This window comes from Apium graveolens, chromosome 7 (genome assembly GCF_009905375.1).
Source record: "Apium graveolens cultivar Ventura chromosome 7, ASM990537v1, whole genome shotgun sequence".
Classification (NCBI taxonomy): domain Eukaryota; kingdom Viridiplantae; phylum Streptophyta; class Magnoliopsida; order Apiales; family Apiaceae; genus Apium; species Apium graveolens.
The window spans coordinates 86208623-86222459 of record NC_133653.1 but is presented as its reverse complement, the minus strand read 5'-3'; the positions used below and the strand labels follow the sequence as shown (position 1 = coordinate 86222459).

The window sequence follows — 13837 nt, the reverse complement described above, 5'->3', positions numbered from 1 at the left end:
ACTTATATACCACATAGAGTACTAATAATATCCCATAAGATCAATAACAGAACCCCTACATAGCGTGGCATGAACAGTTTTCTCATTCAGCAAAAACACTATTCATAAAGGTTTCAAAATTTCTCAAAAATTGGGGTTATTACAGTCTCCCCTCCTTAAAAGGATTCCGTCCCGGAATCAGATAGAAAACAAATGGGGATACTTTCTTAGCATTACACTTTCTAACTCTCGAGTCAATTTTTCCACATTGTGGTTCTACCACCAAACTCTGCCTAGTTTGATAATCCTTCTCCTAAGCACTTGTTCCTTTTCACTCTATAACCCTTCCTGTTTGCTCCATATAGGTTACGTCGGGTCCCATATCTATGCGCTCATATGCCTCTATTTATCTGGCATCTGAATTACACTTCCTTAACATTGATACGTGAAACGCGTTATGACTCGCTACATGTTCTGGGTTAGGGCTAGCTCATATGCTAACTTCCCAAACGTCTTAATATATCCAAGGGTCCAACAAATTGTAGACTTAGCTTTCCTTTCTTTCCGAACCTCATCAATCCTTTCCAAGGGATACCTATAACATTACTAGGTCCCCTATTTCATACCCTTTATCCTTTCGAGTCAAATCAGCACACCTCGTATGTCCATCTTGGGTTACTACCAGCCGTCCTCTGATTAGATCTATCATATCCTTGGTCTTTTGGACTACTGCGGGTCCGAGCATCTTGCGCTCTACAACTTCATCCTAACATAAGGGAGATCGATATTGTCTTCCCTCAAGGATCTCATAAGGCGACATCTCGATAATGACATATGATCTATTGTCGTAAGATAACTCAATCCGTGTTAAGTGATCATTCCAAATTCTTTCAAGTCTATTGCACAGACTCTTATTATAGCTTTTAGCATTAGAGCTTTTGCTTCTTAATACCTATTCTTTTCCAGCTCGTAATCGCTACTACCTTCCGTTCCTAATATTATACTGGTTATACTTTTGCTTGTTAGCGCTCTATAACCTTTTAATAACCACGTCAACCTTAGTATCACGAATGTGTTTCCATTCCGCATACTACCACCACTTTATTACTCCTTTTTCAGTTGTTTCTATTTTCCAAAGTTTGATTAATCATATAGAAGTAAAGGAATTTGTTGAGAGATCACTATGATCATGAACACTTGTTATATCGCATAGTTAGTACAGAAGGTGGCCAGCCTTTAGTACTTGACAAGCAATTAAACAATAGCTGGTATCCTACTCGGCTTCTATCACACAGATAGATAGTCATTCGGCAATACCTCCCCTTCTGGAAGGGTTGTTCTTCTCAGCTTATATGAAATGAAAAGAAGAGAAAAGAACAAATTGAAGAGAATTGTATATATGAAAAAAAATATATACTGTCACCAAATATCTGGCTTGGAACCTACCTCTGAACTATAGAGGTCTGTCATAGGAGAACGAAATATATATATTTATATCAACATCAAGTGTTATAGCATCGTATTTCACATGCCTAAATATTTTTGCCATTCCGTCCATCATTCTATGGACCCATGCTCTTCCTCGAGCTTATACACAATCACCTTTGAAACTCCCTCGACATCGAAAATTGAATCTGGGATCTCATTCTAGACATCATCGTTACTAGAATTCTATGCTTGCACCGCAACCTTCCTCATATAGTAATACGACTCTCTTTTCATAAGAAGGAATAAATATTTAATTGGTAGATACTCTACTTAATTAGTCTATCAATGATAACTTATACATTACCACGACCCGATTAGTGGTACTCAACCTCAACATCCATTCCAATACAACTCTCACGGTTGTAATCAGCTCACCACTCGCAGAATCATTGCTGCATTACTATGGTCCACTACTAACCTACTGTAGTCATTCATTTTCCATGAAGTCTTAATAGCTAACCATACGGAGTCCATACATGTCGTATCAAATTCTCCTAAGGAGTTAACATAACCACCAATCACAATTCATGAAGAACACTCCAAACTCTGACGTACTTTCATGACATGAAGCAGATAAAAGTGCAGAAGAGTTTCAATCAAAGCAACGATAGCAGGTTAATACCATTCTTAATCATACGCCCTAAATAGAAGAATTAACTCAAGGGTTCATCTAGTCCTTTTTGAAACATGGTCCTGGATTATTCTCAAGATAGGACCTTCTAAGATAGATAGCCCGATCATGGCGATTACACGAATTAAACCTTTACCAACTACTATTACGGTTGGGTATTGCACAGTCATCAGAAGGAATGTCAATCTTCCAAACCATAATACAACCTTCACAGTTTTAACCATCATCACTGTATTCTTTTGGCACACACGCCTATAATTATCCACTTACCCTTAAAGTGTCGGCCACCTCTTTGGCCTTTCCTGATAGTAAAATTTCCTTACAGTCAATGTCATTTTAACCACCTCCAAATAAATTTTCTACCTTATTTCCGATCACTGCTTGAGTGAAGATGTTTTCCTTAAAATCAGATGGGAAAAAAATATCACCATTTTTCCATAAGTTATTGCCTCAATCTTTAGAGGTTAATCACTGTCACGACTGACTCTCAATCATACTTAGAACATCTTTTATCTTAGGTCCTAATTGCCCTGAACAATTTCGACCTTTACTGGTTCGATCCATACTTTCTCGTGGTTTAACACGTGCCCCACTTGGCATCATTATAATTATGTCATATTTCCTTTATCAACATTTTTATTCTTGAGAATTTTGAATATTACCTTTCTCCTTGTAAAACCTCTAAGGTTATCCTTCAATCGTTCCTCCTGTATTCCCTAGATACAGGGCATATCAAAATACCATTCACTATTACTAGAACCATTGTCTATATACATCTGAAAAATTTCTCCACTAATTCTTAAAGGTTATTGTTACCTTAATCCTTTCCAATTCATACTGTCAAAACTCATACTATCCCTATTAAGGGTGAAATGCCAACCTTTATGCATTCCCCTAGGATTCGTTTTAAGTTACCGATGTTCTATCCTTAATTCCACCTCTAAAAAGGTACAAGCATCCTTCCATGGATAAATAAAGTCATATATCCCTGATAAGGGTATCTTGTTCAATCATTTCCACCTCGATAGTCTATACCTAACTTCATAATAGCATCCTTATTCAAATTGAGGTCAATCCATATGGCCTCCAAAAGATAACAACGGTTATCCGCTTTTCTTGCCTAATTTGGTAACGATAACAAGGATGTTCTGGAAGATATTGGTCGTGTTCAATGTGAACTTCTTCTTAATAATTCCTTATTTACTTTTGTTGTTTATCTCAACAGTCACCTCAATGTTGGGATATCTTTCATACCTGGCGTCTCCCTTTCTGGGTATCATGCCACCGGTCTTACACTTCACATTCTTGAAGGTCACTTCCTTCATCCAATTTTCCTAGTTTCTTACTTCCTTGTCTCCTCAGTCTATCCGCGTCTCATTGTTTATCCTTCGAACTATCTCAATGTTTCCTCGAATCCTCCCAACTTAAAGGGGATAAAATATATGCATCTCTTATGCCTTCAACCGTCAACTTTAACTCATGGTGAATCACCCTCATCCTGACGATCATATACTTTTCTATTTCTATTGCTACGAGTCTTTAGGGTTTCCTCATACCCAACTCCCTTATCATTCCTCAAACTCTATTGCCGTTATATTCCTTTCTCTTATCATTATTTCATGAACCAACACAATATAAGCATTGATTTCAAACATCCCGTCATTCTGGATTCGTGTCTACAGAACGAATCTTGACAACTTTTACATCTTAGATTCATAATTCATCATACTCGTCTGCCTTTGTTATGGCTCTAAAGCTTTTACACTATCTCCATAACCTTGGGAATTACTTTCCCGAAAACAATTGACTGAACTTAAATCAGTTTATTCTAACCTCTGGCTCCGTGCCTTTCTTGGTCTTTCACCAGCGGATGGTCTCTTTCTTAGGAGGGTAAGTGACAAAAACAGTCTTTTGTGGTTCGTCAATCATTCAGAATCTCAAATGATTCCTCTATTTCCTTTAGCCAGGCTCTTGCCTCGACTAGGTCAACCTGTTCCCTGGGAACTCTGAGAGCTTAGCGACTTAAAGGTCATGAAAGAATTTCCTACCGCATTGTTTCCTCAAGGTGGTGGTTGGGGATAATAGTCTAAGTTCTGTCTAGACAGGTCCATGAATTGCCGTATAGGAGTACCGTCTCGGGTCTCCTTTCCTTACTCGACTTTCTATTTCCTTAGTATGAAATGTTTCATCCTACTCCCCATAATTGGGGTCATCTTTTAATTTAAAATCCTCATTTTCCACTCCATCATGTCATGGGTTCCTTCTATCTTGATGGCGACCTCCCTGACTATCACGTTCAGGGTTTGCTCTAAATCTTATTCCTCAAACTATGGCTCTCATCTAAGTTCTCATCCTTACGCTCTTGAACTTTCGGAACTCAAATTCTATAGGAGTACTTCATTATTCCCTTATCATCTTTCTCGGTATTAATCTCATATTTATTTTTTTTGGCTTTCTGCCTTCATTCATCACCTTTCTCTGGCACCGTATGCTCTTTTCCAATAATTCGGTCTCTATTGCAATCTCAAACAGCTTTTCGGTACCGGCTCCGGTTACCTTCACTACTATTTCCAAAATCTCTTATAAACTCTCCAAAAGACATTATCATCTTGAGTCTCTCCTTTTTACTAAGGGCATCAGCCACCATATTGGCTTTCCCCGAATGATAAAGAATCTCCCAATCATTATTCTTGATTAGCTCTAACCGCCTCCTCGGGCGTATGTTGAGCTCTCTCTATGGGAAAATGTACTAGAGTACTTATGGCTTAGGTAAATCTCGCACTTCTCTCCATACAAGTAGTGCCTCCAATCTTTAGGGCAAAACTATTGCCACGAGCCCAAGCTCATGGGTGGGGATATCGAATTTTAAATTCCCTTAATTGTCTTGACGCAGACGCGATTATCTTGCTATGCTATATAAGAAGCACCCTAATTCCTTATGCGAAGCGTCACTTACAAATCACAAAATCTCCTTTTTCCCTCCGGCAACGCCAACATAGGGGCTGTCACCAACCTTTGCTTCAGTTCTTAAAAGCTGCTCTCGCATTTCTCTGCCTATTCGAACTTCTCAGTCTTATGAGTAAGCCGCGTTAAAGGGGCTACTATCTTTACAACTTGAACGAACCTCCGGTAGTGACCGGCCAATCCTACCTCTGGTAGTCGACCAAACCATGGTCATCAATTCATCAGTGGTCCTTTATCCAATCCTGTCAGGATCCTCCATGGGATCCTCCTCAACAACTATCCCTTCTAGGACAACATCCTCAACCGCTAAATCCTCAATATCAACATCATCCGGTCCTGCATTAGGACACTCTATCGGATCCACAATCCGATCTCCAATTAGTAATAAAATATCATCGCGATGTTGCTCCTCAACCTCAGGGTTCAGAGTCCCGCTACCATATACGATAACGAACTACGCTCCTATCACGATATTTATAAGGGTTCCCATAAGGGTTTTAACTGTCAGTACTACGTTAGGTAGTCCGACTATGAACTTGGCAAGAGTTCTTATTATCTTAGTTAACTTATTATCTTAACGTCCCATCATCTCTGAGGTTTATAACGCTTAGCTCTGATACCATTTCTGTAACACCCCCAGATCCGGGGTCGGGGATCGGGGTCGTCACGGTCTTTCTTTCCACAATATCACTTCACTTAATTAATAATAATAACCTTAAGCTGTGACCCCACACTAACACACACCAGAACCCGTTATAGTCTCAGAGATGAAATTCAAATAAGTACAAGTCTTTGAATCCACAATTTAAAAGTTATTACAACCCAAAACGATTACTTGATAAATTTACAGTTAATTGCCATTATCTGCCACAAGTTATAATTATACATAATTGATTCTCAAAAGTAGAATGCCTGATCTACCAATAGATCTACCTCTGTAGCTATAGCAGCCACAACATCATCGGGAAGACGCGGGACGCTTCCCACGCGCTTGCGCTGGGTCTGCTGGAGTCTGGCCATCTTTCCTAACTATTGTTGTGTGATGAAGAAATAAAGCAAGAGTGAGCCTTACAGCTCGCAAGATAATACATAGTGATAACAATAATATAAGTATCTAAATGGATACTTACTAGAATCTTTATCGTGAGTAAGGTAATTACTTACTGGATATAAGTTTTAAAAGAAGATGAAGTTACCAATTACTTCACTATACTTATACCATATTTAGAAATCTACTTGAACTACTACTGTTCGAAGTATAATAAGATTCACGAGGTCATCCCATAGATGAGACCACAAATAAAACTTGAAAATATTTGATCTTTGAAATATTTTGAAAAGAGATGAAGTTACGAGATACTTCATTCAATGGATACACCAGTAAAAATGTTTGACCCTGTCAATGCTTCGGCAACCACCCATTAGTAGCCTTTCAATCGAAATGCTACGGGTAGTGTTGCAGAATTATCCAAATGGATGATGAACTCATTACGGGAGTTTACCGCGCTAGGAAGACCACTTACGATGATCAGTCGTAGTAGTACAACCCCACCATTTTCTACATGTAGAGGAGAACCTGTCGGATTTACTTGTCAACCGAACACTGAACTCCTAAGGAATGGACCGCCTTAGCGGAACTTCCAGGCCATTTGGACCAATATAATAAGGCTGGGCCGGCGCTACTCGACCACTTACGCCACTCCTAGTTCAGATGAAATCCATGACTCTGAAACGTAAAGCTCGTTCCCCCTTTCCCCAAGTGGAAACTTGTTGATACGGCTTCACCAAGAAGTCGTATCTAGTTGGAAAGGAAAACTCACCGATATTTCCCAGGCGATGCCTGTTAATGGATTAACTTGTTCCAAGAATTTTACTTCCCGAATATTGGGTAAGTAATCAAAAACTCTTTTACCAAGACAGCAACCTTGTTGCGAATATAAAATACACCACAGAGCCGGATTCCCCAGGTTTTGAGCGAGTATTTAAATCCCCTTAAAAAGGAAGATCTTAAATATAAAAATGAGTTTTGGGATCCGCTCTAACTTTTAAAAATCATTTTGAAGACTCGAAAACACTTTAAAGAGTGTTTGGAGTAAAACTGATTTAATGAAGTAAATCAGTCCCCAGTATATTTAGAAAATGTCTGAATATTATTATTTAAATAATATTCCCACAAAGAATTATCTTTATAAAAATAATTGAAGTAGAAGTATTAAAACTTATACTTGAAACGAGTATTAAATAATCAAAGATATACTTATATGAAAGTATTATCTTTATTTGAATAATCAAAAATAAGTTTGATTATCGACACCTTATTCTTTAATAAAATAAAGAATATACCTCAGCAAATAATCGGAGTCATAGATCCTCAAATGAATATTCAAATAATATTCAGATAAATAAATAAAAGGAGTCATAAGTCCCCGAATGAATATTCAAAATGATATTCATTAATAAAATAAAAGGAGTCATAAGTCCTCGAATGAATACTCAAAATAATATTCATTTAATATAAAGGAGTCATACGCCTTCGAATAATATTCGAAATAATATTCAATAATAAAATAAAGTTAAAGTTATCGAATAAACCTTATTCGATTAATAGTTTTGAAAACTATGACCATATATATATATATAAGTATATATATATATATATATATATCCATATATACAAAATCTACTCGGGATCCTCGACTCCCGGTTTTAGAAAATGTTTTCACCTTTGGGTCCCTGTACTAAGGGTATATGCAAATTACCGCTATCCTCTAGCATAGGTATTATCAACTGAACCAACAGATATATATATGGAAAGAATGCGAAACAGGCATGCATATATATATATCATAGCAGCATGCTTCAATATATTGCATCATTTGCTAATTAACCAACATGCATCTATCGCAAGATAATGCAAATACATATATTCATCACAACAACAGTTATAACGGGTAGAAAACTTGCCTGAGCGACTTGGGGGTGAGAAAGGCTCGGGACGAGTCTGATAACCTATAAACAACAAGTAAGTTGGAATTAAACCAAAATCACTTGTAAATCTATACTTTAACTAACTTAGACTCTAACGCTTGTTTTGCGCTCACTGATTTGCTTAAGTCACTCGGGTACCCTCGGCTCCACCATTTTTAATAATTTAACCTTTACGAGTTTTAAAGCGATTCATTCGCGAGTGTCTTACCAACTGCCTAACACACTTACCATAAATGTTTCATACATTAATTAACCCTTTTTGGTCTTTAACCTATGTTTCAAAGTAAGGCGAGGGGTAAGGGTTCGTTCGCGAAACGTCGTTACTTAAAACGGCCGTTTCTCCTAAACCGTTCATCGGAATCGAACGAACTACATATCAAAACGAAGCTCGTAACATGAGCTATCTAAACATGGCAGTGGTCATAATCTAGCAGGGGGTTCTCGGGTCCTAATGCTATGCACAAAAACAGTCCAAAGAAAATCGGACGTTACGACGGCTATGTTTACGCGATTTCCCAAATTTTAAACCATTCAATACCAACCACAAATCAACCCCAAATCAATCATACAACCAATATCCCTCCAAACCACATCATAATAGCCCCAACAAATCCACATTAACCATTTATACTTATTCCTCACATGAACTAAAAGCTTTACTTAGGTTCTTTAACTAATTACCAAGATTTACAACTCCAACAATGCAACAAAACCAACTAATCTCTACAAACTCAACCAAACTTCAACCAATCAAGCATCATGCTTCACATATGCTATATCAAACACATTCAATCCTAATTACTCAAAACTAAAGCTAGGGTTTGTAGTTTATACCTTCCTTGGAGAGGTGGGAGGAGCTAGGAAGCCTTAAGAAGCTTTGAGAAGTCTTAAGAATGCTTGGATCTTCAAGAAAACAAGAAAACTTCAAGTTAAAAAAACTTGAAAACACTATTCATAGTCTTCTTCTTTGATTAAATGAAGAAGATTGAGAAGGAATTAATGGCTTAAACTCATGATATAGTCCTAACTAAGCATGAAGATGATTAGGGAATTATCTTACCAATTTAGGAAGCTTGGATCTTGGATTTTGAATTTCTCTTGCCTTTTGAATAGTGAAAAGCCGTGAGCAATGAAGAACAAAGCCTTGGTTGCTTTTGATTTTTGATGAAAATGATTTTACTTGGCTTGGTTGATTGGTTTTTGTGCTTGCTTTAGTCAATTACCTTCTTGCCCTTGGATTTGTGTGGTTACAAAGCCACCACACCTCCTTCCTTCCCATGTCATGCTTATGTCATCCTCATGATGTCATCCTCACTTCCTTGTCCTCTTTCTATTGGTTGGATGACATCATTCCCACTAATCCCTTTGATTAACTTCCTAATCGTTTGCCTAATGACCGCTGATCTGTTATACGGTTCGCTTAACTTTCGTTTTCGTTTATCGTTTGAGGGATCATACCCGGTATCTTATTACTTAGGTTCCCTCAACCTTTCTCAATATATTATATTCCTTTTATGATCCTCTCCTATAATCCTTTAATTTAAATCCTTTTATCCTGTTACCTTTTTCTCAATTCTTTCCGTATCTAGTGGATTTCCGGGAAAAATCCAAGTGTTCAGAATTGGATTCTGACGATCTTTACATACACTTATATACCACATAGAGTACTAATAATATCCCATAAGATCAATAACAGAACCCCTACATAGCGTGGCATGAACAGTTTTCTCATTCAGCAAAAACACTATTCATAAGGGTTTCAAAATTTCTCAAAAATTGGGGTTATTACAACCAGGATAAGGGATATAACACCGACGAATATTTCCACTTGAAGAAATTAATAGAGAAAATGATCAAAGCAGGAGAGCTGAATGAGTTTGTAAGGGACCTAGGGGACAAGTTGGAAAAGACTGACACGAGAAATATGAGGACCGAAGAATGGTACCGGGGAGAAGTGAAGACCATATCGGGAGGCAGTGCCCTTGGTCTTGACATCAAGAATGCTAGGAAGAGGTATGCCCGCCAAGTTTATAACATGTATCAATTCAGCCCCGCCAGACAGGTGATGCCCCTATTCTTTATCGAAGAGGATTATGAGGACGTCATATGCCCTCAGGAGGATCCCTTGGTAATCAACCCCACAATCGAAAAGAATAAGATATGGAAAGTTATGGTCGATGGAGGGAGCTCGGCCAACATCCTGTTCCATCAGACATATACTAAGATGAACTTAGCGGGGCAGCAAATGGAGCCATGTCGGGAGGCACCTCTCAAAGCTTCAGGAGGGCACCACATCCCTTGTGAAGGTATGATCACTTTACCTATTCTTATTGGTAAAATGCCCTACACTGCTGAAAAATAGGTCAAATTCTATGTGGTGAGGGTTGAAAGCCAGTATAATGCACTCCTCGGATGACCCTTCTTGTCGGCCTTCCAAGATGTAGAATCCATACCTCATCTGAATTTGAAGTTCCCCACGGAAAAAAGGGTTGGAGAGATGAGGGGTGATAAGAAAATGACAAGGATTATCATGCTTGGGGATCTCAATAAAGATAAGGAGTATGAGGGAAATGACTCGAATGGGAAAAGAAAGCGTTCGGAAGCCGAACCGAGTGGGACCAACCAGCTGCTTAACATCGAATTGGAGAAATTTATGGCTGACTTACCCTGCCTAATCGATGATCCTGCAACTGAAGTTGAAGAGGTCGAACTGTATACAGGATATTCGGGAAAGATGGTCCGTATAGGGAAAAATATGGAACCCGACCTGAAAGAGAAGGTTATTGCCGTAGTAAGACAGTATCATGACGTCTTTACATAGGGTCCCGAAGACATTCCAGGGCAAGATTTGAAGACAGCTAAACATTATCTTAATGTGAAGCCTGAGGCCAAGCCCGTCAGACAGAGAAAAAGAGCCTTTGCCGCGGAGTGACAGAAAGTTATCGAAGCTGAGGCTGAGAAGCTGTTAAAAGCTAAGTTTATTGAAGAGATTGAGTATCCAGATTGGCTTGCCAACATAGTGGTGGTCAAGAAAGCAAATAATAAATGGAGGATATGTGTGGATTATACCGACCTCGATAAAGCTTGTCTAAAGGATCACTACCCCTTGCCGAGAATCGACCAACTAATAGATGCTACGGCCGGCTATCAAGTTCTCAGCTTCCTCGATACTTTTTTAGGATACCATCAGATAGCCATGAATACGACAGACATCCGGAAAACAACCTTCATCACACTGAAGGGAACTTATGCCTACATCAAAATGCCCTTCGGCCTAAAAAATGCGGGGGCAACCTTTCAGCACATGGTTAACAAATTCTTCAAAGAGCAGATCAGATGGAACATGGAGTGTTATGTAGACGACATGATTGTCAAGTCGCTCTTTTGAGATCATGCTGAAGACCTCTAAGAGTTCTTTGAAACCTTAAGGAGCAACAATATGAAGATCAATCCAATCAAGTGTACGTTCGGAGTGGCCAGTGGAAAATTTCTGGGGTATATGGTAAGTGAATGAGGCATAAAAACCAACCCAGAAAAGATAAAGGCGGTAATAGATATAGAACCCCCAAAGTGCATCAGAGACAAATCAGAAGCTAACCGGCCGGCTGGCAGCATTTCGGCGCTTTATATCGAGGTCGGCCGAAAAAGCACTACCCTTTTTCGCCGTGCTGAAGGGTTCAAAAGCTTTTGAATGGGGGCCTAAATGCCAAGCAGCTTTTGAGCAAGTAAAGGATTATCTGATGAAGGCCCCTCTGTTGATGAGGTCGGACCCAAAGGAAACACTGCAACTCTATCTCGTGGTGTCATACCTTACTTTGGGAGCAGTGTTGGTAAAAGAGCATGAGGGTAATCATCACCCTATTTTTTACGTATCTCATATGCCTGAAACTAGGTACCACAACGCTGAAAAATTCGCATATAGGTTGGTCATGGCTACCCGAAAATTGCGACACTACTTTCAAGGGAGAACGGTACAAATTGTGACCGATCAGCCGCTTAAGAATATTTTGACAAGACCTGAAGCCTCAGGGAGAGTGGTCGCCTGGTCAATTGAATTGGGAGAATACAATTTGGAATACGTTCCGAGAACGTCCATTGGAGCACAAGCATTAGTCGACTTTATGGTAGAATGCACAGGGACCTGATGCCTGAAGAGTCGTTGATCGGACAACCAAGAAAATGGAAATTATTTGTTGACGGGTTAGTAGCAGGGTCAAAATATGGGGCAGACCTTATCTTGTCATCCGATGAGTTCGAGATATGTCAGGCCATTTGGTTCACCTTCCCCCTCACTAACAACGAAGCTGAATACGAAACCTTGTTGGCTGGGATGACCTTGGTGAAGAACCTTGAAGTAAAACATTTAAGGGTTTTGCAGTGACTCCATGTTGGTAGTGAAACACTTCTCGGGAGAATATGAGCAGAGAGATCCCAGAACCCGGGCCTACGCTGCCAAGGTAAAGGAACTATCACTGTCCTTCCTATCGTTCGAACTAAGCTAAATTGCCAGGTAAAACAATAGTAGAGCCGATGCACTATCCCGTCTGGCATCGGCAGAGACAAAAAATCTCGTGGGGTCTATTTATCTGATCAAAGTGACGACCCCTTTGATCGACAAAAAACAGTGTATGAAAATTCATCAGGTGATAACTTGGATGACGCCAATTTTGGCCTTCTTAGAAAAGGGAACATTGCCCCTCGGTAAAAAAGAGGCGCGTAAAGTCAGATACAGAGCAACCAACTACACCATCATAAATGAAAGACTTTATAGAAGGTCGGCCTCATCCCCGCTTCTCCGATGTCTGGATATGGAAGAGCAAAAACTCGCTCTAAAGATGGTCCATGAGGGCATCTGCGGAGAACACCTTGCCGAACGGCTTTGGCCTTCAAGATTCTCCGAAAAGGTTTTTACGGGCCGACCCTAAGGGCTGATGCACACCAATACGCAAAGAAATTCAGGCAATGTTAGTTGTTTAGCCCATTTCCGAAGCGACCCTCAAAGGAGATGACTTTAGTCTCGAGCCCCATCCCCTTTGCCATGTGGGTGGTAGATATTGTGGGAATCTTGCCGACGAGTACCAAACAGGCGAAGTACTACATAGTTGCCATCGATTATATGATTAAGTGGGTGGAAGGTCGTCCTTTGGCCACCATAACCGAAGAGATGGCAAAGAAGTTCATGTTGGAGCAGGTCATACTACGGTCTGGAATTCCCATAGTATGTATGTCTGATAATGGCACTCAATTTATCATAAATAAGTTTCGAACCTTCTTACACCGCTTCGAAATTCAGCAGAAGTTTAGCTCTGTGGGTCACCCCAAAGGAAATCGTGCCATTAAAGCTGCGAATAAGATTATTTTTGACAGCAATAAGAAACAATTGGGCGAAGCGAAAGGCCTTTGGACCAAAGAGCTACCTTGGGTCTTGTGGGCATTCGAACGACACCAAGGTCGTCCACAGGAGAAACTCCTTTCAGACTAGCCTACGGGACAGATGCCCTCCTACCAATTGAAGTGGTCCTAGACTCCTATCGAATAGAAGTTTTTGAAATTGAAAGTAACGAGGTCGGTTTGCGAGCCAACATAGACCTCTTGGAAGAAGAAAGGGAGGCGGCCTATGACGCCCTCAATCTCGGGGTTAGGAAATGAGGACCCACACACCTTTAATCTAATAATTAAATAAGCATAAACCTCGATTAACTACTAACAGGATAAAACAGGATAAAGTATGAGACAAGATTACAACTACCAATTATAAAATATAACTTACAACCCCAAAATAATATT

At 39.5% G+C, this 13837-nt stretch overlaps 1 protein-coding gene across 1 annotated transcript; it reads left to right on the top strand.

The window, feature by feature from the left end:
* Positions 1 to 13055: 13055 nt before the first annotated feature.
* LOC141673832 (uncharacterized) lies at positions 13056 to 13532 on the top strand. Its single transcript, XM_074480565.1, has one exon. It carries the CDS (start codon positions 13056 to 13058, stop codon positions 13530 to 13532), a length of 477 nt encoding a protein of 158 aa, XP_074336666.1.
* The last annotated feature ends 305 nt before the right edge of the window (positions 13533 to 13837 follow it).